At 41.6% G+C, this 27,926-nt stretch overlaps 3 protein-coding genes and 1 non-coding gene across 8 annotated transcripts; 1 reads left to right on the top strand and 3 right to left on the bottom strand.

Moving 5' to 3' along the window:
* Positions 1-229: 229 nt before the first annotated feature.
* LOC139198837 (carbohydrate sulfotransferase 12-like) lies at positions 230-9,507 on the bottom strand. Its single transcript, XM_070827795.1, has 6 exons — positions 9,432-9,507; positions 5,560-6,182; positions 5,147-5,289; positions 2,796-2,924; positions 2,446-2,638; positions 230-834 (listed from the first exon to the last, which is right to left on the bottom strand). Exons 2-6 carry the CDS (start codon positions 6,070-6,072, stop codon positions 562-564), a joined length of 1,251 nt encoding a protein of 416 aa, XP_070683896.1. The 5' UTR covers positions 6,073-6,182; positions 9,432-9,507; the 3' UTR covers positions 230-561.
* Positions 9,508-12,330: 2,823 nt separating this feature from the next.
* On the bottom strand, positions 12,331-20,348 carry LOC139225378 (eukaryotic translation initiation factor 3 subunit B). The gene is made up of 19 exons (XM_070856244.1): positions 20,140-20,348; positions 18,674-18,866; positions 18,468-18,587; positions 18,324-18,381; positions 18,057-18,185; positions 17,808-17,965; positions 16,730-16,861; positions 16,569-16,635; positions 16,439-16,485; positions 16,111-16,321; positions 15,947-16,019; positions 15,731-15,853; positions 15,564-15,642; positions 15,201-15,339; positions 14,949-15,074; positions 14,418-14,495; positions 14,010-14,118; positions 13,795-13,907; positions 12,331-12,895 (listed from the first exon to the last, which is right to left on the bottom strand). Exons 1-18 carry the CDS (start codon positions 20,237-20,239, stop codon positions 13,807-13,809), a joined length of 2,043 nt encoding a protein of 680 aa, XP_070712345.1. The 5' UTR covers positions 20,240-20,348; the 3' UTR covers positions 12,331-12,895; positions 13,795-13,806.
* LOC139199493 (small nucleolar RNA SNORD60) lies at positions 15,428-15,509 on the bottom strand. Its single transcript, XR_011584136.1, has one exon. It is a non-coding gene; the product is annotated as a small nucleolar RNA SNORD60 (small nucleolar RNA).
* Positions 20,349-20,790: 442 nt separating the features above from the next.
* brat1 (BRCA1-associated ATM activator 1) lies at positions 20,791-27,037 on the top strand. Of its 5 annotated transcripts, none has more exons than XM_070856234.1 (12): positions 20,791-20,917; positions 21,645-21,793; positions 21,871-22,018; positions 22,139-22,580; positions 23,204-23,332; positions 23,489-23,774; positions 23,880-24,066; positions 24,419-24,492; positions 24,840-24,924; positions 25,066-25,328; positions 25,918-26,592; positions 26,698-27,037. In XM_070856234.1, exons 1-12 carry the CDS (start codon positions 20,791-20,793, stop codon positions 26,773-26,775), a joined length of 2,643 nt encoding a protein of 880 aa, XP_070712335.1. In that variant the 3' UTR covers positions 26,776-27,037. The 5 variants fall into 5 exon arrangements, with proteins under 5 accessions (XP_070712335.1, XP_070712333.1, XP_070712334.1 ...); XM_070856232.1 differs by having other exon boundaries at positions 23,489-23,580; positions 23,671-23,774; positions 25,918-27,037; XM_070856233.1 differs by having other exon boundaries at positions 23,207-23,332; positions 23,489-23,580; positions 23,671-23,774; positions 25,918-27,037.
* Positions 27,038-27,926: the final 889 nt, after the last annotated feature.

Below are 27,926 nucleotides of genomic sequence, written 5' to 3' on the forward strand. Positions count from 1 at the left end.
AATAACTTGACCCCTAATGTAGGTCAAATTGTAAATAACTGGCCTTATTGTGTAAACAAATACTGGAGAACTTGTAAATAAACAATGGAGAACATTTATCTGCAGTAGACATCTTTTATATTGTGTAGATGCTACTTTTACTTAAGTAAGGGATCTGATTACTTCTTCCACGTAAACATGAAAATTAGACAAAGCAAGTCAAACATTTACAAAACAAACTTTATTTCTCTGCAACATATTTCCCTTCAGAAATGTCAGCCAACAGTTAGCCCCAGTCCTTCCCCTATGACTTACTAAAATACTATTCACAAAGTATTATTCAAAGTGCCTTTACATGGGGAAAACAGACTGGGATAATGTTGCTAGTAAGCAAGTGTGCTTCAGATATGAAGTGATAACAATGAAATAATAATAGCAGGCACTTCTGTCGTTCGAGGTATGCACAAATGAGACAAACAGCATCATAGATTGGTGTTTAAAGGCATATGCTGGCTGTGTGCAGGTAGGTGAGGTGTGGGCTCTACACACAGTGCAGTGCCCGGGCCTTTGGCTCGGTGTGGTCTACTGGTGGAGCACGCTGTCAGGTTTGGGATAGCCAAACAGCTCAAAGTCTGGTTCATACAGCTTGTACAGTTCTCTCCTCATTGACATGGGAATCTGTTTAAACCAGTCTCTTTCCCAGCTGGCTGCAGTGCGGTTTCGGGCCCCTGAAGGGAAGCGCAGCAAATTATCCACACGCAGAAGCTTCAGCAGGTGCTCCGCGTCTGTTTCCAGGGTTTCTAGTCGTCCAATAAAGTCATATTTCACCTGGCATGGATGGCACAGACGGTACACCTGCAACAATTTTAAAGCTGCATTAGTTGAGCATACATTTGTGACTTTGTACAGGTGTGTATCATCTGTCTCTGTCGTCTGCTCTGCTTCTACTGTGTGTGTGCATTAATTGTCATACTTGAAAAACAGGTCCCACAACTCTTCACCTGTTTATTAACCCAAATATTGTTGATCACCTTCATTCCTAAATAGTAATGTAAATAGCAGAGGTGGAAAGTAAAGAACAAAAGTCAAAATAAAAATACAAGATGATTACATTATATGTCTGACATTCAAGTGGTCCAAAGGATAAAATGTATATACTGAAAAATCGAGGCAAGCAGATGCAAAGGGTTTGATCTTTTGTCTGTGGAACTGACGGATGCAGCTGCCGCACAAATACAACACTGGAAAAAAATGAAAGGTTGTTCTGATGCCTCTAACAACAGCTGGCAAAACAAATTAAGGAACGGATCAGCATAGAAGCACCAATGTACCCACAACATATCTCCTGTGTGCACTAAATGTAAGGAGGAGGCAGGGAACATATTTTCACTTAATATGTCAATGCCCTGTGATTGTGAGTTCCTGGAAAAAAATATTTAAAAAGAGCTTTGCACAATCTTGTACATGGAAATTAAATTGGAAGCAACATTTTGCTGGGATTATGGCCAGAAGGTTTTAATCTTAACCCCTCACAGTGTACTCCTGTAATGAAGCTGTTAGCTACAGTGTATATTTTTCCAGTTGACTAAGACAAACCTTCAATAGTAACACAGTGGTACAGATAATTATACAAGGTTTTGTCCATGGAAAGCCTCTCTCCTAGTAACCAGTAATCTATTTTAGTTTATTTACCACATGAAATTTCAGATTTAGTACACAGGGGGTGGGGTCACTTTCAGAGTAAATCCCATTTTATAAAACTTTTTATGAATGTATCCTCTTTCCTATCTACTGTCTCCGTAAACTAGTGGCCCAATACCATCTCTAATGTCTACAGTTTTGTAATGTATGTTGTTATTATTATTACATAGCTGTGATTCTAGATGTAGGTGCTGTCATGATTTTTCTTTTTCCTTCTGTTTGTTTTTTTTCTTTGTTTTTCTTAAGATTACATGCGTATGCGTTTCAATTACATGTGATTAAAAAAATAATAATAATAATAATAAATAAACAATTTTATTGTGTTTTAGTAGGGGTGGGCGATACGGCCAAAATCCTCTATCACCATCAATGTAATTTTATATCACGGTAGTGGGAGATATCACGATACAGTAATTGCAAATTCAATTAAGAACAGTTCCATCACAGAACCCAGCGTATCTGTGAAACACTCAAATTGTAATTGGTAGTCTTGTTCCAAAGATGCAGTTGTCTGTATCTTTTTCATTAGTACAGAATGATCCATTCATTTCTCGTGCAAAGCGCAAATGACAGGAACAATCTTAGATATTGGAAATGAATTCACATTCTACTGCTATGGTCTTTTAAAACAGATGGAAGTGGCATATGCTCAGCAGAAGGGGCAAATATTCATAGAGTGATCTCACAAAATCAAGCCGTCTGAAAGAGCAACAGCAAACTACATCGACGCACTACACTGTGCATCTAGCTGTGTGAGACAAATACCTGCCGCCAGTGTTCATTGAAGACACTCTCCCTCTCTGTCTCCGGATCCAGCAGGTAGGTGATAAACTGCTGAAATGTCGGTTTGACTCCTGCTGCAAAAGCCTCAGCCGCTGTCTCTGGCAACCCGCCAGACACATTACTGTAACGACGCAGCATTACCGAACCAAACTGCCTGTAGAAGTCCTCGTTGGGTCTAGAAACACGCACAAATGCACATACTTTAATTCAAGGATGATAAGACTGCTGTTTAATTTAATCCAAAGTAAAACACCTCTCTCAGCCTTGCCCTTTGGTTCAGGGAACATGCACACACACACACACACACACACACACACTCTGTCTACACACACCTTCCAAACTTGTTCCTGAACGCCGAGATGAGACGAACAAAAGGGTCTCGCACAAACAGAAACTTGGTGTAGTGCTGGAGCTTGAGTGCCATCAGGTGGCGGGACAGAGAACCATAATGGCGCCAAAACCTGGTAAAAGAGACATGAACACACAAACGGCACACAACACCGTGAAAGGAGATCTTTAGCCTCCTCCCTGCTTAAGTCATTGGTCTTACATCTGTTTGGTCTCATGTAATACTGAAAACATTTGGTGATGTCACTAAATGCCCATAAAATAGGGCCAGGTCAGTCCTTACAAGGAAAAAAGATGTGTTTTGTAAAGCGATGCAGACAGAAAAACATATTCAGATACTAATGTCCAAAAACAGACAGCTCCCCAGGGGTAGAGAAAGGTCTGTCTGTGCTGCAGCACCAAGCTCCGCCTGTCGTTTCCACTTTCCTCTTCCAAGTGTCAACTCAGTAAATAAGCCTTTTAGCTCACGGATAGTTTGTCAAACACAGTTCCAGTTTAACTGAATATCTGAGGGAAAAAGGAATACAGAGTCACCTTTTCACTTATTAATGCCCCTTTGAAAAGGAGAGGAGACAGAAAAAAGACATTGCAACGGAGAGAAATCATACAGTAATTTACTAAATGAGTTTCCTAAAGTTTTAAAAGAAGAAATAACTAGAAAAGTGCAGTAGAGTGCAGATCTCGACTTGGTGGTCTCTGCTATGCCAAGGGCTCTGCCACGGGAAACACTATTTAGTGTGGAAACAGACTTCGATACAACAGCTGTACACAACGGCTCACTTACAGTGAAGATGTCAGTGAACATAGCAGAAACAGGTCTTTTTCGTGTTATATTGCCATTAACTTTGGTGGATCATAACATATCAGGTATGGAACTGATCTGCAGATGCTCTGGTTTAAAACGACACCAAGCTTTTCTATAGATGCCAGTTTTTCAGATAAAGATGAAAATGTGGCCTGCAACAGACTAACATTGAATCAGTCAATGACAGTATGATAATATTAATACAGGTTTTTCAAAGGTTGTGAATCACCACATCCACAAGAGGTCGTTCAGCACACAGGCATAAATGTGCACAAAACATTAGGCTGATTGGTGTTATGCCAGATTAGACGCAGACAGGCAGACACACACACACACACACGACGATCCCCTCCAGGTTTACGCCTGGCAGAGATAATTACTGTGACTTCAATTCTTACACCACAGTTCTTAGAAATAGATTTTGTAGGATCTTTGGGGGGAAAAGCCGCCACTTTACATGGTCAGACTGACTAACCTTCATTTCAGCATTGCAAAGCTGTCTTGTCTGCCTTGACATTTCGATTTAATGGTTGATTTTCCTTTGTTATCATTTGGGGATTGAAGGATGTGGCTTGTTTGGCTGTCCAGTCTTTCTTGTTTAGACACATTTTCAGTCACTCTGTTTTTCATGCTGACTTGTTGGAGAGATTTTTTATTGAGCTGTTTATAGTGGGGGCTTGGTTTGTCTGTGTAGGAATTAAATTGTTTTGTTCTGCAATTCTATTCAATATGTTGATGTGGAGATGTATGACTTGTGTGGTTTAGCCATAGCTTTGCCTAAATGTAGTATATACAACAAAAAGTTATCATATCAGTTAGAAAGTAGGGAATTTATGGTACACAGAATATTGACTGTACTTTGAGATTTGTCACTTGTCACTACTTGTCACCTGCGTAATTAAGCAGCTTTACTCATTTTTTGCTCAAATGCAGATGAAGGCTGAGAGATTTAACACACCTGTTTTACTCTTTCTGCTGCCTAGGAATCAAAAAAGGTATATCTATTTGTGTCTTTCTTAATTTTTCTTCATTAATTGCTGCTTGCGTGGAGGGCATGTTATAATAAGACCACTATAGTGGAAAGATGTTTGGAAGTGCAACTGATGGGGCACCTTGGTTGCCAAGTGGTTACAGCGCATGCCACAAGACTGCATGGTCTCAACCAACCAGTTCAAGTCCAAATGATGACCTTAGTTGCATGTCATACTCCCCCGCCCCTCTCTCCCCTGTTTCCTGTACTTCACTGTCTGTGTCCAATAAAGGCAAAAAAAAAAAGAAGTGCAACTGTTGCAAGTAAGAACTCGGCAAAATCTGTACCATTGGTGTGATCACGGTTCTGCAATCAAATCAGGCAGGTTTTGAGGCTTCATTAAACTCCATAACTTCTGATGTGAACGTTTTTTTTAGTATTCAACAAAAGAGAGTAAATCACAAAGAGAATTAGTAATTCTCCACCAAGAATTCTATCTGTGCAGTGTGGAGAATTGAATGGACAACATAAAGCAAAACTTCAGTTTGTGTGAGTCATACTTGGCGAAGGTGAGGTGGAGAGAGGAGTTGTGTACGACGTCAGACGGTACAGCCTCCGGGTCAGTGTAAGGTTTTCCTGAGGAGGGTGAGATCAGAGACTGAGACAGTACCACCATCACTCTCTTCCAGTTGGTGCACGCTACCTGAACAGAGAAACAACGATGGAAGGAAAGAAAAGGGAAAGACAAGAGGGACTGTGAACGTGTGTGTGTGTGTGTGTGTGTGTGTGTGCGTGTGTGAGAATATGAGTTCTGACCAGCTGCAAAAGATTGGAAGAAAACTGACTTACTCTTACTCTCTTTGTAGTCTTCTTTTAACACCCACACACAATGAACTAACTCACCACCCACATGCATGCAACCACCCACATGTTCACACAAATACAGACACACACACAGAATCTGCAGCTGTACCTTGGGAACGTAGCAGTAGATAATCTGGTGTGTGTCATCCACTATCAGGTGATCCAGCTCCCTGTTGGGAATCTGCTCAAATGCCCGAGTCCTTCCGGGGAATTCCACAGCATCCATTCCTGAACACATATCCATGATCCTCTGTTTCCTCTCTTGCTGTTCCTTATCTTCCTCAGCAGCAGTTTCCTCCCTCGTCTGTTCTTGCTTTTTATTGTCCTCCTCCTCTGTATGTTCCTCAGCTGCTCCTCCTGTCTTCTCAGGCACCAGCGGTGTGCTGGGAACAGTAGCAGGGACAGTGGAGGAAGAAGTGGTCCGGGTTCTGATGGAGGGAGTAGAGCGTGCAGGACCTGTAGTCGCATGACAGGAAGAATCAGCGTGAGGGGACTCGTGTTTGGGGTCCTGCAGTGGGTAGAGGTTGAAGCCCCCAACGTCGTCCCAGTAGACAATGATCAGCAGGATCATAAACAAAGACCCCAGGATGAACGCCACTCGTAGGCCGCGCCATGTTCCCATGGTTATAGTAGATCCAGAGCCGTGATTGGTGAAGAAATAAGGAGAGGTTATCTCAGCTCCATGATGGCCTTCTATAGCGGAAGGAGACACTTCCTGCTTGCTGCCTGCAACTGAGAGAGACAGGAAGTCTGACCAAGACATTCATTTCACACGCAAAGTTACTAGTTACAGTGAAGATTATGATTTTATATACAAAATATATGATGAGTTCATAAATTATAATGCATTGTTACAGACTATAATAGCCAGTAGAAGAGGTTTAAATTACTTCCACCTTGATCAGTTTTTCTGATATCTATGTCTATAACTATACATGTGTAACTTTTAATAGGAGAATAAACACCATATTTCTCTTATAAATTTAAATTTAAATTCATAACAGGTGATGCACGTACTGGTCTGACTGGTAGATTACAGTGGCTAATGTTAACTAATGTCGGCAAACTTTAACTAAAGGTGCTGTTCTATAACTTTCTCTGTTCTAGCATTTATTGTTACACCTTTATTTTTATTTTATTTTATTTGTTTTTAGCAAAAGTTACATCGACTCATTTAGTATCTGTTCTTGTAACACTCACTATTCGTGTAACTGACCTCATTATCTAGAATAATAAACCCGTCATATAGAACGTAGAACCAACACATAATTAGTTCCAGAACTCTGTTCTAGAACAACACGGTTCACTGAAACATTGTGTTCTGTGTTTACAGGCGGTGAACGTCGTAACAATGTAACGTTCTCCGAGCTGCCTGGTTACCGTGGCAACAGCATGCACTGACTCTCATTGTCCTACATTCACTGGTTAGGTTAAACTAATATTTGTATATACTGTACATGTTTATTTACATATTCATAAAAATTTATATGGAACAAAGTAAGCTCAAATAAAATGAAAGAAAAATACTGACTTTAAATCCTGCACGCATGCTCTTCATCTCACTTGAATGACTGAATTTTAAAGAACGACCATTCAGGCGCGGCGTCATCTGAGCCTTATAATTTGCAACAGGCAGTGCAGAACACTAACAAGAGTACATAGCGGCCTAAGGTGTCGTTTTTACACACAAGGAACAAATTAACATAAAAAACAACATAAGCCGGCGGATATTAAATGTCTTGGGGAGTTAAACATAGTGCACATACTTTATGGGTGCTCTTTTCACTGGAAATAGAAATGCAGAATTAATTGGTGAGGGGGTGGTTTTTGTAAATGCCAACACAGTGAGTAAAGATGTGCAGAATAAAATAACACAGTGAGAAGTGTGAGCTACAATTTCACACATGTATGATCAGTAATGCAGGGCTGGGCAATAATTTAATAATATCATTGACAGAGAATCTTATCATGATGATATAATCTTATTTTAAGATAGATTATTTCATAACGTTTGTGTTAAACATTTAAAGGGTTTGGTAGTTCATACTTCTGAACACTGATTTGATTAGTTTGGCATTGCCTACATTTGCCAAATTGTGATATAGAATTGGAAAACACTGTATTTTATACGATGATCTTAATTTCAACCATAACTACCAGCCCTAAATCCACACGTGGAAGATAAGTCACAAAAATACTTGGCAAATGTGGCATTGTGAACCTAATCACATTAACTAATGAATCACTTTAGTCTTTGATGTTTGCAAAAATATCTTTTAACAATAACACAAAAACCAAACTTAAACAGCTACAGCTTCGTAAAAACCTAAGATTTGACAGTTGGCTGCACTCAATAAGATGCATCAGCGGTGGGATGTGACTAACACATTTACATACAGGCCACATACTGAATTACAGTGTGATTTGAGGTATTTCAGCTACTGTCAGTGCTATTTTACAGTTCCCCTCTGCTCAATTGCAGAGCAAATAATTGTACTTTGGACTTTTTGCTTGACTGCATTTTATTTGACAGCTTACAAACTGTAAAATATGATGCATCATTATAATACAAAACCAAAATCAAAGGCAGGCAGAGTTGCCAAAAACTCTACTTATACAAGAGTGTGAAAGAATGTACTTTTACTTTTGATACTTGAACTGCACTTCAGTAATATGCGGGCTACTTTTTACTTGTTATTTTCTTTTCTTACTACTGTGTGACACATGAATACATTTTATATTTTTTTCTCATACTTTTATATTTGTATTTATTTTTGTATTTGTTATATCCCTTGTTTTTGCACTACTTCTGTTACTGACACTTTGTTTCTGCACCTTTTCTGTTGCTGTAACAGGTGATAAATAAAGTCTCTCTTATCTTACTTGGGTTTAGTAAAATATCCCAATCATTCTTCCAGGGATGCAGCCAAATAAGTGGCATTAAATTCAACTTGTAGTGGACATCATCCAAAATATCTCACAGTGCGAGGTCCAAGCAGACATTTTAGAAGTATGTGCTATAAATGGTTTTGACCCGAGGGAATCCGTGGGAACCTCTAGCCCCGCCCGGGGTGCTCAGCTGTCACTGGGATGTGAACAAACGGGGCGGTGGGGGAGGAAGCAGCCCCAGTGCAGAGCCTGCTGGAGGGTTTACACCCCTTATTGTCTGTCCCATAAAAACATCTGCTGTCGGGGAAGATTGTGGAAAAAATGACGGTTCTAATAAAACCAGGGGAGGAAAAAAAATCCAAACTGGGGGGGAAAGCAAAGCAGAAAATCCTTCAGCTCATATTTTGACAGAGAAAATTATAGTGGTTTTTTTTCTTGTGGTGTTTCTTTCCACTGGGTTTTAAATCTAAACTCCACGTTGACTGGAGGGGCCTATTTTGAGAAATCAACATCCACTAAACTGTCTCGTGTCTTGGCACGCGTTGTACCCACACACACACGTGCGCAAAAACACGCGTAAAAGGGGAAAAAAACATTAAAATATTCCTTTAAATATGTTTCAGGGGCTCACTGACAAATGTACATTGTAGCCCAGTGTGTGGCTATATGCTTTTTTCTTTTCATTTTGAAGAAATGTTGGCTGCTTATTAATAAAAAATGGTGTTGAATCAGAGTTAATAATATTCTTCTTTTTCTCACCATCACCTCCTCACAGATTTTCGGTCGGAAAAACAGCTTCAGTTTATACAGCACACAGGTTACAATGTGCCCTTTCAGCGGACACTGCTTCTCCTCCACAGCAGCAGCAGACAGACAGAAAAGCTGAACTTATTTTCCTCCACAGCCTCCTCCGCTTCCTCTCCCCACGAACCTCTTTACGCTCCCTTTGAGGTGGAATAAAAGCCCGGTTCTGTTCCCCTTTACGCCCTTCATGCCGGCAGCATCACGGCGACAATTAAGCCAGTCTGACCATGAGTCTGTCTGACTGAGAAAAAAGGGAACAAAGAGGCTAAATGTGATGTTTTCTCTTACCCGGCAGATGAGCTCCATGGTGCCGGTGGACCAGCCCTTTGTCGCCTGCTCGGTGTCCCCCCTCTCGGCCTGTCCGTCAGCCCGGTGATGGGACCGGCTGGGCACGACGGGACTGCAGCGGTCTACGCGCCCCAGACTGCAGACAAGTCTCGCGAGATTTTGGGAAACCCAGCCACCAACTCCTCCACTCACTCTTTTTTTTTTTTTTTTACACACTATAGCCCCATCACAGTGAACCACCAGGACTGGCCAGCTGTAAAACCATAAATCTGCCTGCTGTTTCCCGAAAGGGTGGTCCAGGGACCCCCAGGTGGTCCCAGGGGAGGCTGATGCTGGATTAGCAGCTGTAACTTTACTGGAATGAACAACAGGGTCCTATTTAGGACTCTGTGGGAGTCTATTTAGGACTCTGTGGGAGTCAATCTCTGATAGGAAAAGGGAAAAATCATGAAAAATGATGCATGATGTGAATAAAATACTCACGGTGCATCACAGTTATTACATACTAAGTCAAAGTTGTTAGATAGATTAGAAAACTAAAATCATGGGATATTCAGCCACAAAATAGTCAAAATTTTAAGATACTGAATCAAAATTATGAGATGCTGAATTAAAATTAGGAGATACCAAGTAAAATTATGAGATCTTAAATCCAAATGATGAGATGCTGAATCACAATTAGAAGATAATAGGTTAAGATTATAAATCCTGCCTTGGCAGAAATGGGTCTTGATATAACCTGCCGCTCCTGAAACTCGATAATTTATAAGTGGATTTTAGCATCCTGGTAGGAGAATTCACATCTTCCAATTAAAAGCATACATATATATATAGTATTATACACTTCCATAGATTTTTTCACTTGAAAATGAACAAAATGATAAATAACAGAGAGGCTTTAGTATTATTCCCCCAGAATATTATTTCTGATCAATCAATAACTGAACAGTTAACAGAATAAAGTTCCAAGCAGACCATCTTTTAGTTTCCTGGTCAAAACTTTCTCAGGGTAGTTTAGGGAGACTCGTGACTTCAGTATTTCTAAAATCATGGCTACAGCCCTGATAAGAAATGCAGACGTTCATCTCACTAAACCCTCAAAAAGCACAGAAAACAAATAGCAAATGTGTTATTTAAAGCATTGCCATTAAATGAAGTGTCAGAGAGTTAGCTGATTGAATTTCTTGGTAATTATAGAGGCTCTAGTTTTGTGGTTTGACAGCAGTATAATTTTAATTTGAAGGTGTTTTTCGTCACCTCTCTGCTCCTCCATAAAAAAAAACTGTAGAAAAGACTTTTCAATAAATTACAGCCCAGTGTGACACCACCATAAAGTACAACCTTAAGTTATTAGTCAAAAAAGCATTTATGAGGAAATATTTAATGCATTAAACTGTTTTGGTATTTCTGATAAGTCAGTATCCAGAATGTGCTTGCTTCTTTTATGAGCTGAAGTCTAAACTAAGTATAACCCATTTTGAATGAGGGCTCAAGAGCTGTCTCTTAATGAGTATTTATAACATCTGTGGGCTGATGGGAAAATGATGGGGTGGCTGCTGTCTCCACATCAGAAGGACCAGGCGGCGGCTCACCAGTAGTCTAAAAGTTAAGACCACACTGAGCCTGTAACCAAAGAAAGTCTGGAGCTTTAGTGAAGGCATCTCACATTCATACCTTCAGCTTTTCCATCAAGTTCTTTAACAATAGATAATGTCTTCTGTAATTCAGTCATAAGGTGACTGATCTGTTCATGTTGTGTGAACATCTGTACAGAACAGGTTGAGCATACTATGCTTTAGAGCAGGTTAATGAGCTAAAAGACCTCTGCAGCCCATAGTGTCGATATTCAAACAGAGAGTGGATGAACACTGTCTGACCTCACGTCCATTAGGGATTAACCATGCAGACTAATGAAGCTAAATGGTGTCTGCACATCGGGACCTGACGGCTCCGTTTGATGAGTTCACAGTGCCGCAGATGTTGAATAATTTTACTGTAATTACAGACTTTAGTCAGGCCAACCTGCTCGAAAACTCCCTGACAAAAATCTTTGGGTCAATTCAGTTCATCCGTACAAAAGAAGGTTTACTGTATCTTACTTTGCACAAGCAGATTAAATGATTTATCAGTCGCGGTGGGGATGGTTTGATAAATGTGTGAAGAAACTTCAGCAAGACTTTCACCAGAATGACAGGCCAGCTAACCCGAGGAATAAAGAGAATCTAAAGATCTTGGATGCTTAAAATCTTTGAGGACCAAAAAATACACAATATGTATATGAAGCAGTGAGTGACCTTGATGTACAAATTATTTGATCTATGTTGAAGATAAAACTATTAATTTTTGAGCAGAACAACAGACATTTGAGCAGAAAATTTCCCCATAAACTAATTTTCTCCTTTTTCAAACCTAACATACAGTGACCTCTAGTGGCACAGTAGTGAGATACAGCTTTGATTTTAACTGCAGCTTCCGAAGACGCAGTAAAGTTTAGACGTAAAAGTTCAATAGATCATGGGTGTATTCATAAGCGCATATAGAGCTGCTACTAACAAATACCTCTGCTAGAAATTAAGGAATTAATCTGGAAGTGGATTAATTAAGACAATAATTAAACCTGTGGTTTCAGTTTCCGCAGAGCTGTAGGTTATGTCTTAAAATTGCTTGTTTTGTCCAAAAATATTCAATTTAAAATATAAAACAGTAAAAACTCCTCACATCTTGAGGCTGGAACCATGACATGCTGGCTTGATAAATTAATTAATTATCAAAATTTTAATTTTCTGTATTGAGTATTAAACTACTGTCGTGATCGTGTCATTTAAGTCTGACTGGGACTAGAGGACAGATGATTCCCCCTACAATAAAGAGCCAAACACTAAGACAGAGGCAGGTCGTATTGTGTTTGAATGTTTATTTAAAGTTAATCCCACTGCGCACCCCCTCCCTGTGTGAAAGCCTAGTCTGAAAGGAGGAGGATACAGGCCACTATAGCGCCACATCAGCACATTTATTAACAAGGCTACTTGTTTAGTCACAACACCTCCACCCCTCACTGGTATGGCACCCTGTGCTGCCCTGTGATAACACACTAGCATGGTGAGGCTAGTTCAGAAACAACCCCAGGAAGAGGAAGGTCCAATAAGAGAGGGGGCAGAGATTAGAAAGTGAGTATCTCCAATTAATGAATAGAAAAAAGGAGGCAGTATTACTAAATATCAAGTTCCACAGAGAAAAAAAAAAAGGGGCGGATGATGGTGAGAGACAAAGAGAAAATATTCAATAGAAAGTATTCTCTCTTGTCTCGATGTGGCTGCTGATCCGCAAGGCGGGCTTTGATGATGTCACTAAAGTTGAACGCTGAGGCTTGTGATCGTGAAGCCAAAGATTCACAGCGTGGTCGTCGTCCTTCTCCAATCAGTGACGCAGTTCTTCTCTCCTCCTTCCACACAAAAACGGATGGACTGAGACAGAAAGAGAGGACATAAAGTTAATTACAGATCAGGAACATGTTCTCGTTCTGGGTTATTTACATAAAGGAAGGGAAAGAGGGATTAGCACCCCAACAGTGGTTGTTAATCTTAAAAGGCCCAATTCATTATACAAGGCAGATGGAGGAATGTGATTCATTTTTGTTAGAGTGCACTCAACAAGAACAACTTTCATTCATTAACCGTAGCAGCTGTGGTGGGAATGAATGAGTTGGTCACAAAATGCAGCTTTTTTTTTTTACAGAAAAACTGTTGACACGATGTAGTTTGGGTTACACAAAGTGAACATTATTACTGAAAGACATGAAGATTTGCAGGCGGCTCATTCTGTGCTTTCAGCAGCACATCCTATAATACATTCACTTTGACACAAAAAAACTGAAAACTATCTACATGGTCAAACAGAACAAGGAAGAAATGAGATTTGACTCTTTAACAGGGCCCAACATGCGGTTTGGACAGAACCAACCACTGACTTTGAACTACACAACAGTACAATTTAAAGTTCAGGGTTTCTATATGTATCAACAAGTTGAAGACCTTTTAATCCACTATTTAATGAAATTCAAGGTTAATCTTACAATAACAATGACATAAAATGTGAAAATATAGTCATACAAACACACAAGCTGCCTGTTCAAAAGTATAAGTACAGCAAAAAGCCAATAACTGGTTCAGTTGTTACAATATATTTATTAATGTGAAAAAATATATTTGTCATTGATCATTTAAAGACCAGGCTTACAGCATTCAATATATTTAATAAATGATAATATTTAAGACCCTCCCAAACAAAATGTAACACATTTGAGACTTTTAAAGGACCCACAAAGTATTTCTAAATGGTGTTAATTAATTGGACACATTGTTACCTGCGTAGGGGACTACAGATCTCCAAGAGGAATGATTTCTTCGCTGATAAAAAACTCAATGGTCTCCTCCTCCCAGTCGTCCACATTGCTGTCCAGCTCGTCAGAGTCCATTCCTGGCAGACACAAACAAATATTAGGATTTTGTCAATCAAAGATGAGGACCGTGAAAGGAGGTCAGCAAAGGTTCAAGGGTGCAGAAGTGAGGGAGGTCCCACCTCCTCTGAGTTCGAGGCGGAGGCTCTTCTGTTCCTGATAGGTCTGCTGCGCCGTCTCCCTGTAGCGACGGTAGTCCTCCATCATGGACCTGCGCTTGTCCACCAGCTCCTACTCAAAAACAGACACACAAAACATTTAGCTTGACAACAGAGAACACCATTTGGGATTGTATGCATGCAGCTTATGTCCCTTTCATTTTGAGAGGTTTGTAAATCATATTGAGATATTTGAGTCACAAAATGTGTTCAGACAGAGAGAGACAAAGACAAATGCTTTAAAACAAAACACTATAATTTTACTGTATGTGAACACCATTTTCACTGGTTTAGAAAATACTGAAAGAGCCAAATGAAAATGGTAAGAAATAGGCGTGAACGGCCTGGATCAGAGAAATGAGTGGGTCAAACCTTAGAAGCCTTGGACTGGCTCAGACGATCCTTCTGCTCAAAGATCTTCGAATATTTCTTAAGATCCTTCTTGATCATCTGAAAGAAGCGGAGGGATATTCACGGTATAGGCAGGTTCCACAGCCGCAAATCACAAGTAAGACAAATATAAAATACAAACATGTACAATGCAAGTTCAATATGACACATTCAGAGAAATACATTCATAGAATATATTGTAAATATTATTTGTAAATACTGAATGATGAATGTATTATTTGTTATAACTTGATACTTATCACTGTACATTCATTGCTAATCATTTGTCAGTGTTGGTTATTTTCTGTACTGGTTTGGCAATATGAGTTTCTGATTTGAATTGTTGTTATTATTGTGAACAATATTTAAGTATGTGTTGCACCAGTACACAGAGGGTAGTTGTGAGCCTCAGTAAGAATCAGGAGCCACAAAGCAGCTCTGATATGAGGCGTCAGAAAAGCTGTTTGTTGTCACTGGCTCAAACACACAGTATGTATATAGATAAAATGGCACCTTGATCTGTTCGGAGCTGAGCAGGGTGGGAGGTCTGGGTCTCCAGAGCAGCTGACAGAAGCGGTCCTTGTTGTTCTTCTGAAGAAGACGGCCTTGGAATGTCCACAGCCAGTATGCGTTGTCCACCTAGACAAACATAAAAAGGTGGAGGACGGATGTGAGTGAAAGTTAATGAATTTCCATTTAGAAGCAGTCAATCGGTCTGGCAAGAAAGGAAAACAAGTATTTATGGTGTCCCAGAGCAGCATGTACCTTGTGGCTCCACCAGGAGACGGAGGTGACAACATAGCGACCGGTCGGGTCCCACTCCACGTCAGAGGCCATGTAATGCTCTGCTATGTTCATCATGGTGCAGTCTGATGTGTCCACAAAGGCAAGAGCTCCATTCATGCTGCACACGCATAGAAAAAGAGAGGATTATGTTCACACATTCATCAGGACAGACGCTCACATACAAATGCAGATCTATATAATTCTATGAGCCTCAGACCAGAGTTAGAATCAGGAGCTTAGCTCTCATACGAGGTGTCAGAAAAGTTGTTGAGCATGTCATCAGTGGCTTCTTGTGTCTGTCAATCACACAATTGCAAACACACACAAACAGATTTAACAGACCTCCTGAGTCCAGCCAGCACCAAAAACTGTCCCTGGGGGCTCCAGAAGATGCTGTTAGCCTGCTGCTTGTCAAACATCTCTGTAGAAAAAGGACAAAATGTCACATTCAGTGGAGATCAAACTGTGAAACGCAGTGGACAGTTAGTGCGTCTGTCCGATCTACTCACTTGTGAGCTCAATCTTGCCGTTGTTTTTGACATGATAGAAGGAGACGCTGATTCTGGGAACCTCTCCATGGAGAACAGCAAACTTGCTGCCGTTGGGTTCCCATGCAAATGCTATGATGCTTTCTGGAAAGACGAAAACAAAACACACAGTGGGTCTGAGTTTTCCTTTCTATGGCAAAGAATCATCATTACTTTGTGCCTTTATTATACTCTTACCCTTCATCTCCACCACATCAACAGGAACCTGCTTCTCCCTCATGCGGAAGATTTCAAAGTTGGTGACGACACCCTGAAAAAGATTGAAAAAAAATACATGTAGCATTTGATTTTTTACCAGTGAATTCTCAACCGGTTTGCCCTTTTTCTGTCCACGTGCGTACCTGTGTCCCTTTAGGAGTCCTATCCACTTTCACACACAGGTAATCCCCATTTCTCTGCCAGTGCAGTTTGCAGTCAACAACATTGAAGAGGTTGCGGACACGGATCTCCTGACGGGAGGGCAACTGCATCAGAGTCACTCTAGCTGGGATATCTTTGTCCTCAGGTACCCAGAATGCTATGATGTTGTCACCAGGGGACCATGAGAAGTCCCTGCAGATGCACACACAAACACAGATTCTTGTCAACACCTCTATAGAGAATGCTATAACAATTTAAAGCATGTAATTACAAGAAACTAATCATCACAACATCATCAAGGACTCTTACTTGATCCCGGAAATCTTGAGACTCTTCTTGTCAAGCAAGCCCATAGACTGAAAGGAGCAGAAATATGCCTTTAACGTTACTTGTCCACTTTTACATAAATACAACTTCTATAACTACTAATTCTGCTTACTGGAGTCTCATAGATGCTCAGCGTGTCTGTGGTCATCCTGGCGAAGAACTTCCCATCATGGCTCCATCTGAGAACAAACATGTTGCATTATAATATGTTCAATCACTGCAGGAGCAACAAATGTGAAAAGACCACAGAAGTAATGAGGACAGAGTACTGACTTAAATATGGGCCAGTGTGCAGAGCTCTCGCAGTGGAAACCTCTCTTCTTCTGTCCGGTCAGAATGTCCCAGATGATGATGGCCTGCGGGTCCTCCTTGGTGTCCATCAGTGGACTGAACGTCACCACATACCTGGAGGGCATCACCACCAAACACGGAGATTCAGGCAGGTCAGAAACTACAGTGATTCTGACATAATCCAGTATTAATAATTTATGGTTATCTTAATAGCTTTGACCCAGGACCTTTAGTATTTGCATCAAGTAGCTTGTGAAAAGTAAGATGTATCAGAAATGGTTTTTTTGTGTAGCTGCTGCTTCAGTGTGTAAAATACATATTTAATCAACATTTAGGTAAATAAAAGTATTGTATCTGACTTCAAAATGACTAGAACGTACAAAAATGTTTAGTATTGGTCCAGTAGACTGCCTCAGCCTGCTGCTGAGAGAGAGCAGTGAACAGGCTACAATGTAATCCTTCTGGGCAACTGCACCAAACCAATTCACGTCCACTAAAAGTGCTTAATTTTGCTAATGGTGGGTTCAGATTGTTATTCTAAGTTTCTGACAATGTTACAGAAAGGATCCCTTCAGAGATAGACCTGTATTGTCCTTTTGCGTAACTAGAAAAGCTGTTATGTCATCACTTGATTGAAAGTCACCAGAACCCATTGACAAAAACAGTAATTTTACACAGCAGTTGCTGATTTTTTGTCCCTACCAGTCACTTCGATACGAACATATGTGAAAATAATGCCCCGGTTTAATAATACATGAGTTATCCTTTAGGAATTCAGGGCACAGAAAACTTTATTTAAATATTCATCTTTAATTACAATGCTTTTTGTTTTAAATTATATTCAATTCATTCTTTAATAGAGAATTTTATTGCTGAACTACCTGCTGATAAAGGCACTAGTTGAATTAAAAAGCCGTCATCGTACATTTCAAACGCTGTATCAATTCCCATAACACAACAATACTTGATGCTAATATGTTAATATATATATATATATACACACAGTCAAAGCACTAAAAGCGCTACAGAAAGTGTGAGTGAGTACTGTGTCGTTGCTTACCTCTCACATGGCGAGAAGTCAATGAGGGACACACCCTGATGGCTGAACCTCTGAATCTGCTTGAACTTCTCGCCGCCCCACAACGCAATGCCACGTTGGTGGAAGGTAGCCAGGTAGGTGCCTTTGGGAGACCAGCGTACATACGTCTCTGTCCAGCGCTGCATCAAGACACAAAAAGGTTATTGGTCTGCAAGCCAGTCGCTACTGTTGGATCACATTCTGCACTTCAAAGAGTGATCAGCTACTTACTGCTCTCTCTTCAGCTACGATTGGGTCCTTTGCATCGTTATTAAAAATGGCAGTCCTCTCTCCGGCTTCATAGATCACACTATACTGGTCGCGACAGTCTGAGTCCTCAATCCAGTGGCGCATGTTACCCTGAATAGACAGATATACAGAGTTAGTGGAGCTCACAGCAATTTGGCACTTCATTTGTTCTGCGGATATTCCCAGTGCGTTTAAGCCTACTGAGAATAAAAAAAGCAGATTTTTTGATAACAGAAATAAAATACTCACAAAATCTTTGAAAGGCTGCTTCTCTGGAGTTTCCCACTCATCACTGATATTCATGTACCTGGGAAAACGATTAAAATTTATCGATTTGTCTCACATATCTGCTGTCACATTTACTGCATTTCTTATCAGATGCTGTGCACTTACTTGTCAAAGTCAGTGAAGAGATTGACCCTGAATGTATGCTGTTTGTCCAGTTTGTATCCATCTGCGTTCTTTACAGCCTCAAGGGCCTGGGTAGGAGCAGCATACTCCAGGAAGATGTACCTGTGTGAGGTAAGAATCTTCTTTAGCATTAAACTCAATATTAAAGCAGTACACTTGCATAACAAATTAGAGCGCTAAACACACACCCTTTGGTCATGCCATCAGCCTCTGGGTAGAACTCCGTGGTGATCTTGCCAAACTTGGAGAAAATCTTGTGTATGACGTTCTTGAGTTTCTCCAAACGCTCTGGGCCCACCTGAGGGACGTTGTCCACCACCACCACCGAGTCGATGCCGTCAGCCTCCTGGGGCTTCTCCCTCAAGATGTCATCCAGGAGCTCTGAGGAGAACAGAGAGGGGAAGGGAAATGTTAGTCAGTTGTGCAATGAGACCACAGGCTTCATTTTTGAAGATCACAGCTTAAAAAGTTTCCTTTACTAATAATTTCATTGAAGAGTGGCAGAATTAAAGATAGAAAAGAAACAAGGGGAGTAAAAAGAGACATTTAAAGGTCCTCAGCTGGAATGGAATCAGGGATGTTACAGGAATATTATATGAGCCTTGGTAAATTTTCTTATTCTCCACAATGAAGGCAAAATATTGTGCACTATGAAAATAGTTATTACTAGCCCAAATTATCTCATTTTGTTGTTCTACGTGCACCACACTCTGTTACCAGTTTATCAGATGGTCCCAGCTTTAACTAACAAGTGTAATCTCATGATTTAGAGATTGAGTCTAACTTTATGGTGATCTTAGAAGCTGTAGTTGGTGGTGCTGTTAACATTGTATTGCTGCTGTTTCTCATATTCAGTCTGCCCTCATTGATTTAAATTGATTGGACAAAACATAAAAAAACTCTTTTTGTAGTATAACAGAGTTCAACAGCACCACACAGCTGAACCAGCACTTCTCTTAAAGTAGGGCTGCTGTATTAGACACCTGCTCCCTCATCCTAAGAGTATTACTGATTTTGCTGATGAATTTCCAGAAATCCCTGGAGTCTGTTTTGCAGAGCAATGCTGAAAAATAATTACAAAACATCCTAATAAAGAGGGTTTCTGATGTGCCACTATATTTAGCAGAACTTAGGGACATTATGGACCAAACACCCCTCAGCCCCGGGTCAGGATTAACGTGACGTTGATGTGAAAGCTACCATTTATCATCAGCTCATTCATCCAACCTTCAGACTGCGGATCACAGCAGTGGTCTTGGCCTTGGTTATGTATCCACACAGCTACAAGAAATGTTGGCAATCAGACAGCTTCCCCCTCTTATTGTGCAATTTAATTTCTCCAAAATGTCAGCGACAAGGCCACAGTGAGTGACTGTCTGGGATCTGGGTGAGGCTTCAATGGGCGTGAAACGAAACTCCGCCAACACCGGTTACTGTTAGCTCGCGTTGGGGACACGTCAAAGGAAAATGGTGACTGTATCTGTGTATTTTCCCAGTATTCAGACACAGGGTTTTAGACACTGAGGTCCAGAAGGCAAAGTGACATGCTAGCTAGCTTTTTAGCATCTGTAAAACCACCACCGTTGAGCCCACAGCTCCAAGCTAACTGTTAGCAACAGGCCGGAAAGCCGGCGTCTTTCCTGCTGCCGCTCACCCTCATCATCGACGTCATCCTCGAAGTCCTCCGGGTCGCTGAAGGAGGGTTCCTCCTCTTCGTACTCGGGGTCGTCCACCATATCCACCGTTTCTTGCATTTATCAAGACTACGAGTCGGATTTCTCGCTACAACAGGGCAAAAATCCCAAAAACTAAGAGGCTGACGGTCCTCGGCCGGTGCGGCACCATGTGCGAAAATGTGAAAATGGACGATGAGACGGAAACACGACACCGGAACTTGTTCGGAGGCAGAGATGCGGGGCGACGTTAGATCTGTAAAACACGAGGATGTGACGCCACACGGTGACCGTACAGGTAGTTTATCCCATCTACAAGTTTACAGATCAGCTACCAGCGCAGGTGTCGCTGTTATGACTCTTACATTTTACGCACAGAGAAGAAAGAAGAGGGAAGCCACGCACCGGCAAATCCGAAACTATTTCCCGCGAGATGGACGTTTAGCAAAACTACAAGAAAAAAAAAACTACAGTTTGCTCTTTTAGCTAGCCGTGCCCTTTCACTCAAGACTACATTAACACAGGGTTTTAGCTGCGTTTCCAGACACGTGGGTTGGTGTTAGCTATGTGAGCCTCAATGTAAACATTTAGCAGTGAAGTTCAGTACACACACATTAGCACACGTTAGCACCATGGACAGAGAGTGTGTGTCGCTGCTGCCCAGTGTGTGTGAGGTGCTGGCGGACTCTGGGAGGTCTCTGCCCGATGACACCAGCCTGGAGAAACTGCTGGACTGGTTCACAGGCCTCACCAAGGCTGGTTAGTACTGAACACGGTGGGATGGTGTGGTTTGGCTTCCTGTCATTCTTCTCCTGTTGGTTTTCTCCCTCTGTGGTCTCTCCTGGTGTGAACCTTTAAATCCCTTTTTTTGTGGTTAGATGTCAGGTGATGTCATTGTTCATTTACAATGTGTCCCTACTTTAGACTTTAAACTACCAACTGGGCAAACAGCAGATCCTTAAGAGCCCCAAGTTCACTCTGTGGCAATGCATTCATGGGTATTTGACCACTTTGTTTGGGAATACTACTATGTATAATGAAATAAGCCTGCATCAAACTATTATTTAGATCTGTGTCTGCAGAAGCTGCATATTATTTTGTTGATTCATCCTTTTTTCTATAAAAATAGTGAAAAATGCTTTATAATTATATCACAATTGTTTCGCTGCCTAAGGCGATACGTTTAAATTGCTTACCAACAGTAGAAAATCTAAATATATTAAGTGTAATATCACATTACACAAAGAAATCTGGCAAATCAACACATATTTATTTGGATATTTTTGCTAAAAAAGGATTCATTAATTATCAAAATAGTTACTGATTGAGTTTCTGTTAATTGACTAATCAATTAAGCGGCTTATTGGTTCAGTTTGAAGAGGCTCTTGTAGGGGCCTTTTGCCTTTTGATACCTTTACTGTGAGAGTGAGTGGAACTGCAGGATCTCTGTACTACTGTCTCATGTCCACTTTTTCTCCTGATGAAGGTGGATCTCTGCTGGAGGCCTGCCCTTGCCTGCCTGAGTTCATATCCACTGTGGTTCACAACACCGCCTCAGACCCTGGTGTCCTCTCCTTCGCTCTCAAAGTCACCGGCTTAATGGCAGCCACTGAGGACGGCTTCAAAAGGCTTCAGGTAGAGTTAATAACTCTTTGCACTCTTACTAAGTTGTAATTAACCATTTCTGACTGTGGAGATGTTTCCGCCTGCAGGAAAGCTCTGTTCTGGACCTGGTATTTAACCTTCATCACTGGCAAGAAGCAGGGCTCTGGGAGGATCCTTGTTTACGGATTGGCTGGATCCAGGGCTTAAAGAACTTACTGCAGCACCCAGAGGCGCTCAGTTTCTTTGTACAATCAGGTGACACTTCATGTAGCAAATGAGACCTCATCTCCTAAAATGGTGTTTCTCATGAAAGACAATATGATGAGAGGTGGGCAGCCCACTTATTAACTAAAGTCTGCTTTCCTCACTCCCCAGATTTCATCGAACCGCTCCTACAACTGCAGACAGACACAAGTCTATTCGTTGCCTCAGCTGCCAATCAAATGCTCGCCCACATCCTCCTCTTCTTCCAGCCTGTCTCGCCTGCAGGATGTAACGGTGTGGATAAGAAAGAGGAAGATGCCGGGATGACACGCGCCTCCATCGCAGCCATCACCACGGAAACCAGTACAGAGTACACTGCTGTTGTCTCAGCTGTCTCCAAGTACCTTAAGGAGTCAGTTGTTCCCACAGAAAACCCACAGCTTCATCAGCGTCTGCAGGCCCTCAGACTGCTGGCCCTGCTGCTGGCCCAGGCCGGGCCTCCTCTCCGGGTCAGGCTACTCCAGACAGTCGCAGACTCTCTGGAGGAGCTGGTGACAGCAGGCCACAGTCAGCTCACACTGCCCCTGATGGACGTCATTCTGGCTGCACACAGGTAGACTAATGCTCATATGAGAGAGCTGGTCAGTTTACTCAAAGACCCTCATGTTACAAAGGCTTAACTTATGAATATTGCTGTAATTCCCTAAATAATTAAAAAAAGTCGGAGATGGAGTGCATATGTGTTTACATTGTGTATTCTGCTAAGACTACTCTTACAGTGGTTTGGTTAATGGTTTGGCACAGTTTGATTAATTTTAAGCACCAGAACCACTTGGTTAGATTTAGGAAAAGATCATGGTTTGGGTTAGAATAATTAGTCAAATACAATTACAAAGGGCGATGCACGTAAAATATCTTATTTTCAGCATACACCCGGGTGTAAATAGACACATTTGCTATTTACACGCCACTCTGCCTTAAAAATGTATGACAAAAGAAGTCCCAAGATTTAGATAAGAAATAGAAAATAGAGAAACACATATTTTTATGTAAATATGGAATTAAATTAATAGCTAAGAGATACACTAATAGAGCACCTGCTATATATATGTAAAAAGAAAGAGGCAAAATTGTGCTGTGATACCTGTTTAGTGCTGAAACGATTAGTCAGTTGATCAATTAGTTGAACACTTGACAGCCTTTGTATATATAATGAGTGTCCATGTGTGTTTTCAGCAGCTCCAGCGCTGATGAACATGTTCCAGACCGACTCGTTACCACCCGTCTGCTGTCGTCCATGTTGAACATTAACAAACCCTCTGACCTCATTCGTGCTGCAGCTGCCGTTCTTCACAGAGGTCACCAGTAAGCATCTGTTCACAGCACAACAGATTTTACACTCTCGTACAGAATGTGGCTTCACCATCACCAGCAGAAGCTCATTTTTTGAGTAGTTTAAGAAAACCAGTATTTATTTACCAGTTCCCATGGTTTTTCTTTTTTCCCTGTGTGTCTGTCCAGTGATACTGATCATACAGCCCGGGCCGTGAAAATACTACTGCTACCCCTTGACATTATAACTAGTCAGACTCTACTGGGCACAAATACCTCTGGTAAAACACACACAGATATACACAGAAAAAAAAGAACAAGAAAACTCTTTAGCATCTTAAGGAAAGATAAATATGTTCTGGTTTCTGCAGCAGACCGTCATCGGGTTTCTTTGGTAGAGCACCTGAAGAGTAAAAACTCCTGCATCTCTATGATCTGTGTCTGCCTGACAAACACACCACAGATCACACTCACGGTGAGGCTGGAAGGAAAACAGAGAAACGAGAGAAAATGACCAGTGTGTGTTTTTTTTTTTTTCTGTGAAGCTGACAGACATGATTGTCTCTTTGTTTCCCTTCAGCCTTCTGCTGTCCTCCCTTGTCCTCCACCTTTAATTGTCACAGCAGTTCTGTCATTGTTGAGGATCTGCAGTGGCGTCTCTTCCTCCTCACCCACTGGGTGTAGTGAGGTTTGCAGGAATGTGATCGGCAGTGGCAAAGTTCAGAAATGTGCTCTGGAGGCTCTGACAGCGCTCAGCAGCAGTCCAGGTAAAACACTGTTTATACTGTATCCACATAGAAAAAGATGCAAACACTTCAACTTCTGCCTGACGGAAAATTTTACTGAAAAAACAGCCACAGTGCTGACAGAATTTAACTGAGCTAGGCAATATAACATCAACATTATAAAAGTCTTGGATACAAGTAAATATAACTTGGCCCAAACAATTAGTTGGATTCTCTGACAAAGTAGAGGAAAGTAGAATCAAATATCATCATAAACTGACACAAAAACAAATACTACAATATATGAACATTATGATATCGTATGTGTTTTGTGTAAGAAAGAGTTTTTCAGGATAAAACATTTAGTATGTGTCCTCCATCTTGTGTACTGCAGGAGCGGAGGATAGGATCAGTGACGTGTTCACAGTTGTGATCCAATATCTGGACAATCCTGATTCGGACCCCACTGTAAGTCATGTGTGTGCTGATGTCTCTGCGGTGTCTTAGAAGAAGATGCCATCACACACTAGTGCATTAACCTGCAGGTTTAACAAGATTTGAAGAATAAAGTCAAAATTTTTTAGGAAGAAAAAGCCAGAATATTTCAGGAAGTTATAAATTTGAGAGGAAAAAAGTGTTAATTTTGAGAAAAGTTTAAGTATTTTGAGAAAAATGGTTGTAATATTTCAGAAATAGAGTAATATTTCAGCTAAGCAATATTTGATTGTAGTTTTAGAGATTTCCATAACTCTATATGTATATATTTTGAGAATGAGACAGTTGTATGATATCATTATCTATTTTGAATGCCTCAGGTACTCCACAAGTCCTACCAGGTCCTATTAAAGTGGAAGAGTGTGTGCACAGACCTCTCCTGTATAACAGACCAGCTCAGACAAGGTAAAGTTCACCTGCAGCCTCTTCACTGAAGCTCATCGACACTCTTCTGTGTAATGAATCTCCACACAGAAGAGACTCTGCTGCTGCTGTTATTGTTGTATAATGCGTTATTTAAATCATATGCATGTGTATACCGGTTAGATCTTGCGGAGGTCGTGAGGAAGCGTGTGTGTGACATGCGTTGGGAGGTGAGAGACTCAACCGTGGAGTTTCTGGGACGCCTGAAATCCGCAGAGGAGACGAGTGACGCGTCGGAAGCCCTGCTGGCTGGCTGCTGCACCAGTCCTCTCCTGACGGAGGCGCTTCAGGATACAGAGAGTTATGTGAGAGCCAGCGCTGTCACTGCACTGGCGAAGACACTGGCACACAGCTGGCAGCAGGGGGCAGCAGTCACTCAGGAGGAGGTACGCAGAAATGTTCTTACACTAGACTTTGTAAAATCAGTTGGCACAAGACTACAGGGAAGAACTTGATGTGGTGAAGGATACAACATCAGGTTATGGTCCTTCCTCTGTCAGTTGATCTGTCAGATTTTGCCAGCTTCTTTCTCTCTTCAGACAAGATCCTCACATCTCGATCGAATGTGTGGGCTCACACGACAGTATTTCATTTATTTTGGTCAGGTCCAGCTTTACACACATGCTGGGTATTGCCATATTTTCAGTGTTTCTCCGTATTACACCATCTTAATCATGTTGGATTACGTTCAGATTCGAGATGCTTATTTATACGATTATTTACAGTGTTCTCTATAAAATAGCAATAGAAACCTAATTGTTGTTTGAACATGTATTTTAGTTTTTATATATTTTACATTGTTATTGCTTTCTCGGTCTGTAAAAGTCTTCAGTCTTATTTAAGATAAGCATACTTACGTACTCACCTGTGCAGGTGTATAGGCCCTTTAAAGTAGTACAAAGGTATCATGTTTTCAGAAGGCTGAAGTACAATGTAAACTTGACCGTTGACTGATAATCTTTTGTGTCCTTGCAGACTGAAATAGTGACCCGGCTAATTGAAATCCTCTCCCAGGACACAGAGGGATTCGCCAGGAGGGCTGTCGTACAGTACTTCATCGCCTGGTTCTCGACACACTCCTCACACTCGCCTCCATTGTCACCCTCCTCCTCCTCTTCCTCCTCCACCTCTCTCCTCATGCAGTGTGTGCGCTCCGTCCTATCACAAGGCAGCTCAGATCTGGACTGGGAGGTCAAAGTTCACACGCTGGAGCTGGCTGAGCTGCTGCTGGACCAGGCCTTCTCAGGCCACCAGGGTTACAGGAAGAGCTCAGACACGCTTCAGGCCTCACCGCACCCCTATGGAGCAGCTTCTGACCAGGCGTACACACTTCACACTCACACTGGTGCACACACGGAGGGCGCGGAGTCAAATTTGACCGGAGCGTTAAACAGTTTAGTCAAGCAGGGAGTCATCTCAGCTTTGTTGAGTGGTCTGTTTGACTGCGATAGGCCTGTGGGTCTGAAGGCCTGTCGACTGCTGATAACACTCAGAGAGACTGTCTGCCCTCTGTCGCTACGGGCAACAGTTGCCAGCGTGTCCTGTGAGCTGCCTAGCTGGGGCTGGGGGCAGGAGATCAGAAAGACACTGGGGATGAAGGAGAGCGATTGGGCCATGGCAGCGCAGAGGGAGGCGGATGGCGGCGTGATGGTTAGTGTGTGTGAGGTGTTGAGGTCTCTGGGTTTAGACGAGAGGCTGGACGTCCTGACTCAGAGCAGCGACCACATCCACAACTCTCCCCTCTCTCTGCTGCAGGACATACTGACCGCAAGTGCCGCTCACTCTCGTCCAGACACGCAACCAGGGCAAGAGGTCATAGTGGACTGCTACTGACACACACACAAACATTGTCTCATGTTTGTTTAATATCAGTGATGATCGATATTCTGTTAACTCAATGTACATTTGCCTTCATGTTATGATATTTTGGTTACTGGAGTGACAGAAGTGCACTGATTTTACTGATTCTGTCTACTATTCTGTTTCTATAGAGTAGCAGAGCCCTGGTTATATCTGTGAAGGTAAAACAACATAAGAGATTATTTTTGATACACAATGTATTCATAATAAGATTAAATGGCTAAAAAACACTGAACTCTTGTCAGAATTACTTGTATTCAATTACTGCATCGAATATTACAATTACATCAAACATTAAACAAGAAGTTGTCTATTTATTAGCTTTTTCATGATGTAATGTAGCACTGTTGCCCTCCTCCAGGTTCAAATCCACATTTGAACCTGGGGTCTTTCTGTGTGGGGTTTGGACTGTGGGAGGAATCCAGAGTACCCGGAGAGAGCCCAAGCACAGAGAGAGCATATAAAGACATGCAGGTTAGGTTGATTGGTGACTCTAAATTGCCCGTATGTGTCAGTGTGAGCGTGAATCTCTATGTGTCGGCCCTGTGATTGAGTGCCGACCAGTCCAGGATGTACACCGCCTCTCGTCCAGTGTCAGCTGGGATTGGCTCCAGCCCCCCTCAGACCCTGAAGGATAAGCGGTATAGACAATAGATGGATTGATGGATGGATGGATGGATGATGTAATGTTTCCATTGATTTGCAAGATGCATCAATACAATGCAGTTGCACTTGTCTTTACTTCCAGCAGAGGTCACAACTCACCAATAGAGACAACTCACAGGCCTAAAACTGAGACCTGGCCAGACCTGCATTGATGTCTTTATAACCCAGCCTGACTGAATCTGCCAAATTTGAGAACTGTGTTTTAGTTTTACCCATTAATCACTGTGACCTCGGCAGGATGATTCAACTCCGGCTGTTGTAGCTGTATTGATTTAAACTGAAGCATCTTTGTTTCAACGGAGATGGATGACTTAAAAAAATGCGACTGAAACGAAAAAGAAACATGAGAAAAAACGTCTTTATACCTTACATGTGTTTTTTCACATGACAGCGTGTTTGTCACACACTGAAAAACAGTTAAGTAAAAACATCGCTGTAGTCTTGTCCTCCTACTTTTT

This window comes from Pempheris klunzingeri, chromosome 3, assembly GCF_042242105.1.
Source record: "Pempheris klunzingeri isolate RE-2024b chromosome 3, fPemKlu1.hap1, whole genome shotgun sequence".
NCBI lineage: Eukaryota > Metazoa > Chordata > Actinopteri > Acropomatiformes > Pempheridae > Pempheris > Pempheris klunzingeri.

Bases quoted from the DNA above. Each gene is read 5' to 3' on its own strand.
- LOC139198837 (XM_070827795.1), bottom strand. From the start codon at position 6,072: ATGGGAACATGGCGCGGCCTACGAGTGGCGTTCATCCTGGGGTCTTTG. The intron at 2,925-5,146 runs GTATGACTCACA...CTCTTTTACCAG, and splicing joins CTCCACCTCACCTTCGCCAA to GTTTTGGCGCCATTATGGTT. The intron at 2,639-2,795 runs GTGTGTGTAGAC...GCGTGTTTCTAG, and splicing joins TTCAGGAACAAGTTTGGAAG to ACCCAACGAGGACTTCTACA.
- LOC139225378 (XM_070856244.1), bottom strand. From the start codon at position 20,239: ATGCAAGAAACGGTGGATATGGTGGACGACCCCGAGTACGAAGAGGAG. The intron at 16,862-17,807 runs GTAAGCAACGAC...GATGCCCTCCAG, and splicing joins GACTTCTCGCCATGTGAGAG to GTATGTGGTGACGTTCAGTC. The intron at 13,908-14,009 runs GTGGGACCTCCC...TGTGTCTGCCAG, and splicing joins CCGCCTCGAACTCAGAGGAG to GAATGGACTCTGACGAGCTG.
- brat1 (XM_070856230.1), top strand. From the start codon at position 20,791: ATGGACAGAGAGTGTGTGTCGCTGCTGCCCAGTGTGTGTGAGGTGCTG. The intron at 22,019-22,138 runs GTGACACTTCAT...CTCACTCCCCAG, and splicing joins CAGTTTCTTTGTACAATCAG to ATTTCATCGAACCGCTCCTA. The intron at 24,925-25,065 runs GTAAAGTTCACC...TATACCGGTTAG, and splicing joins AACAGACCAGCTCAGACAAG to ATCTTGCGGAGGTCGTGAGG.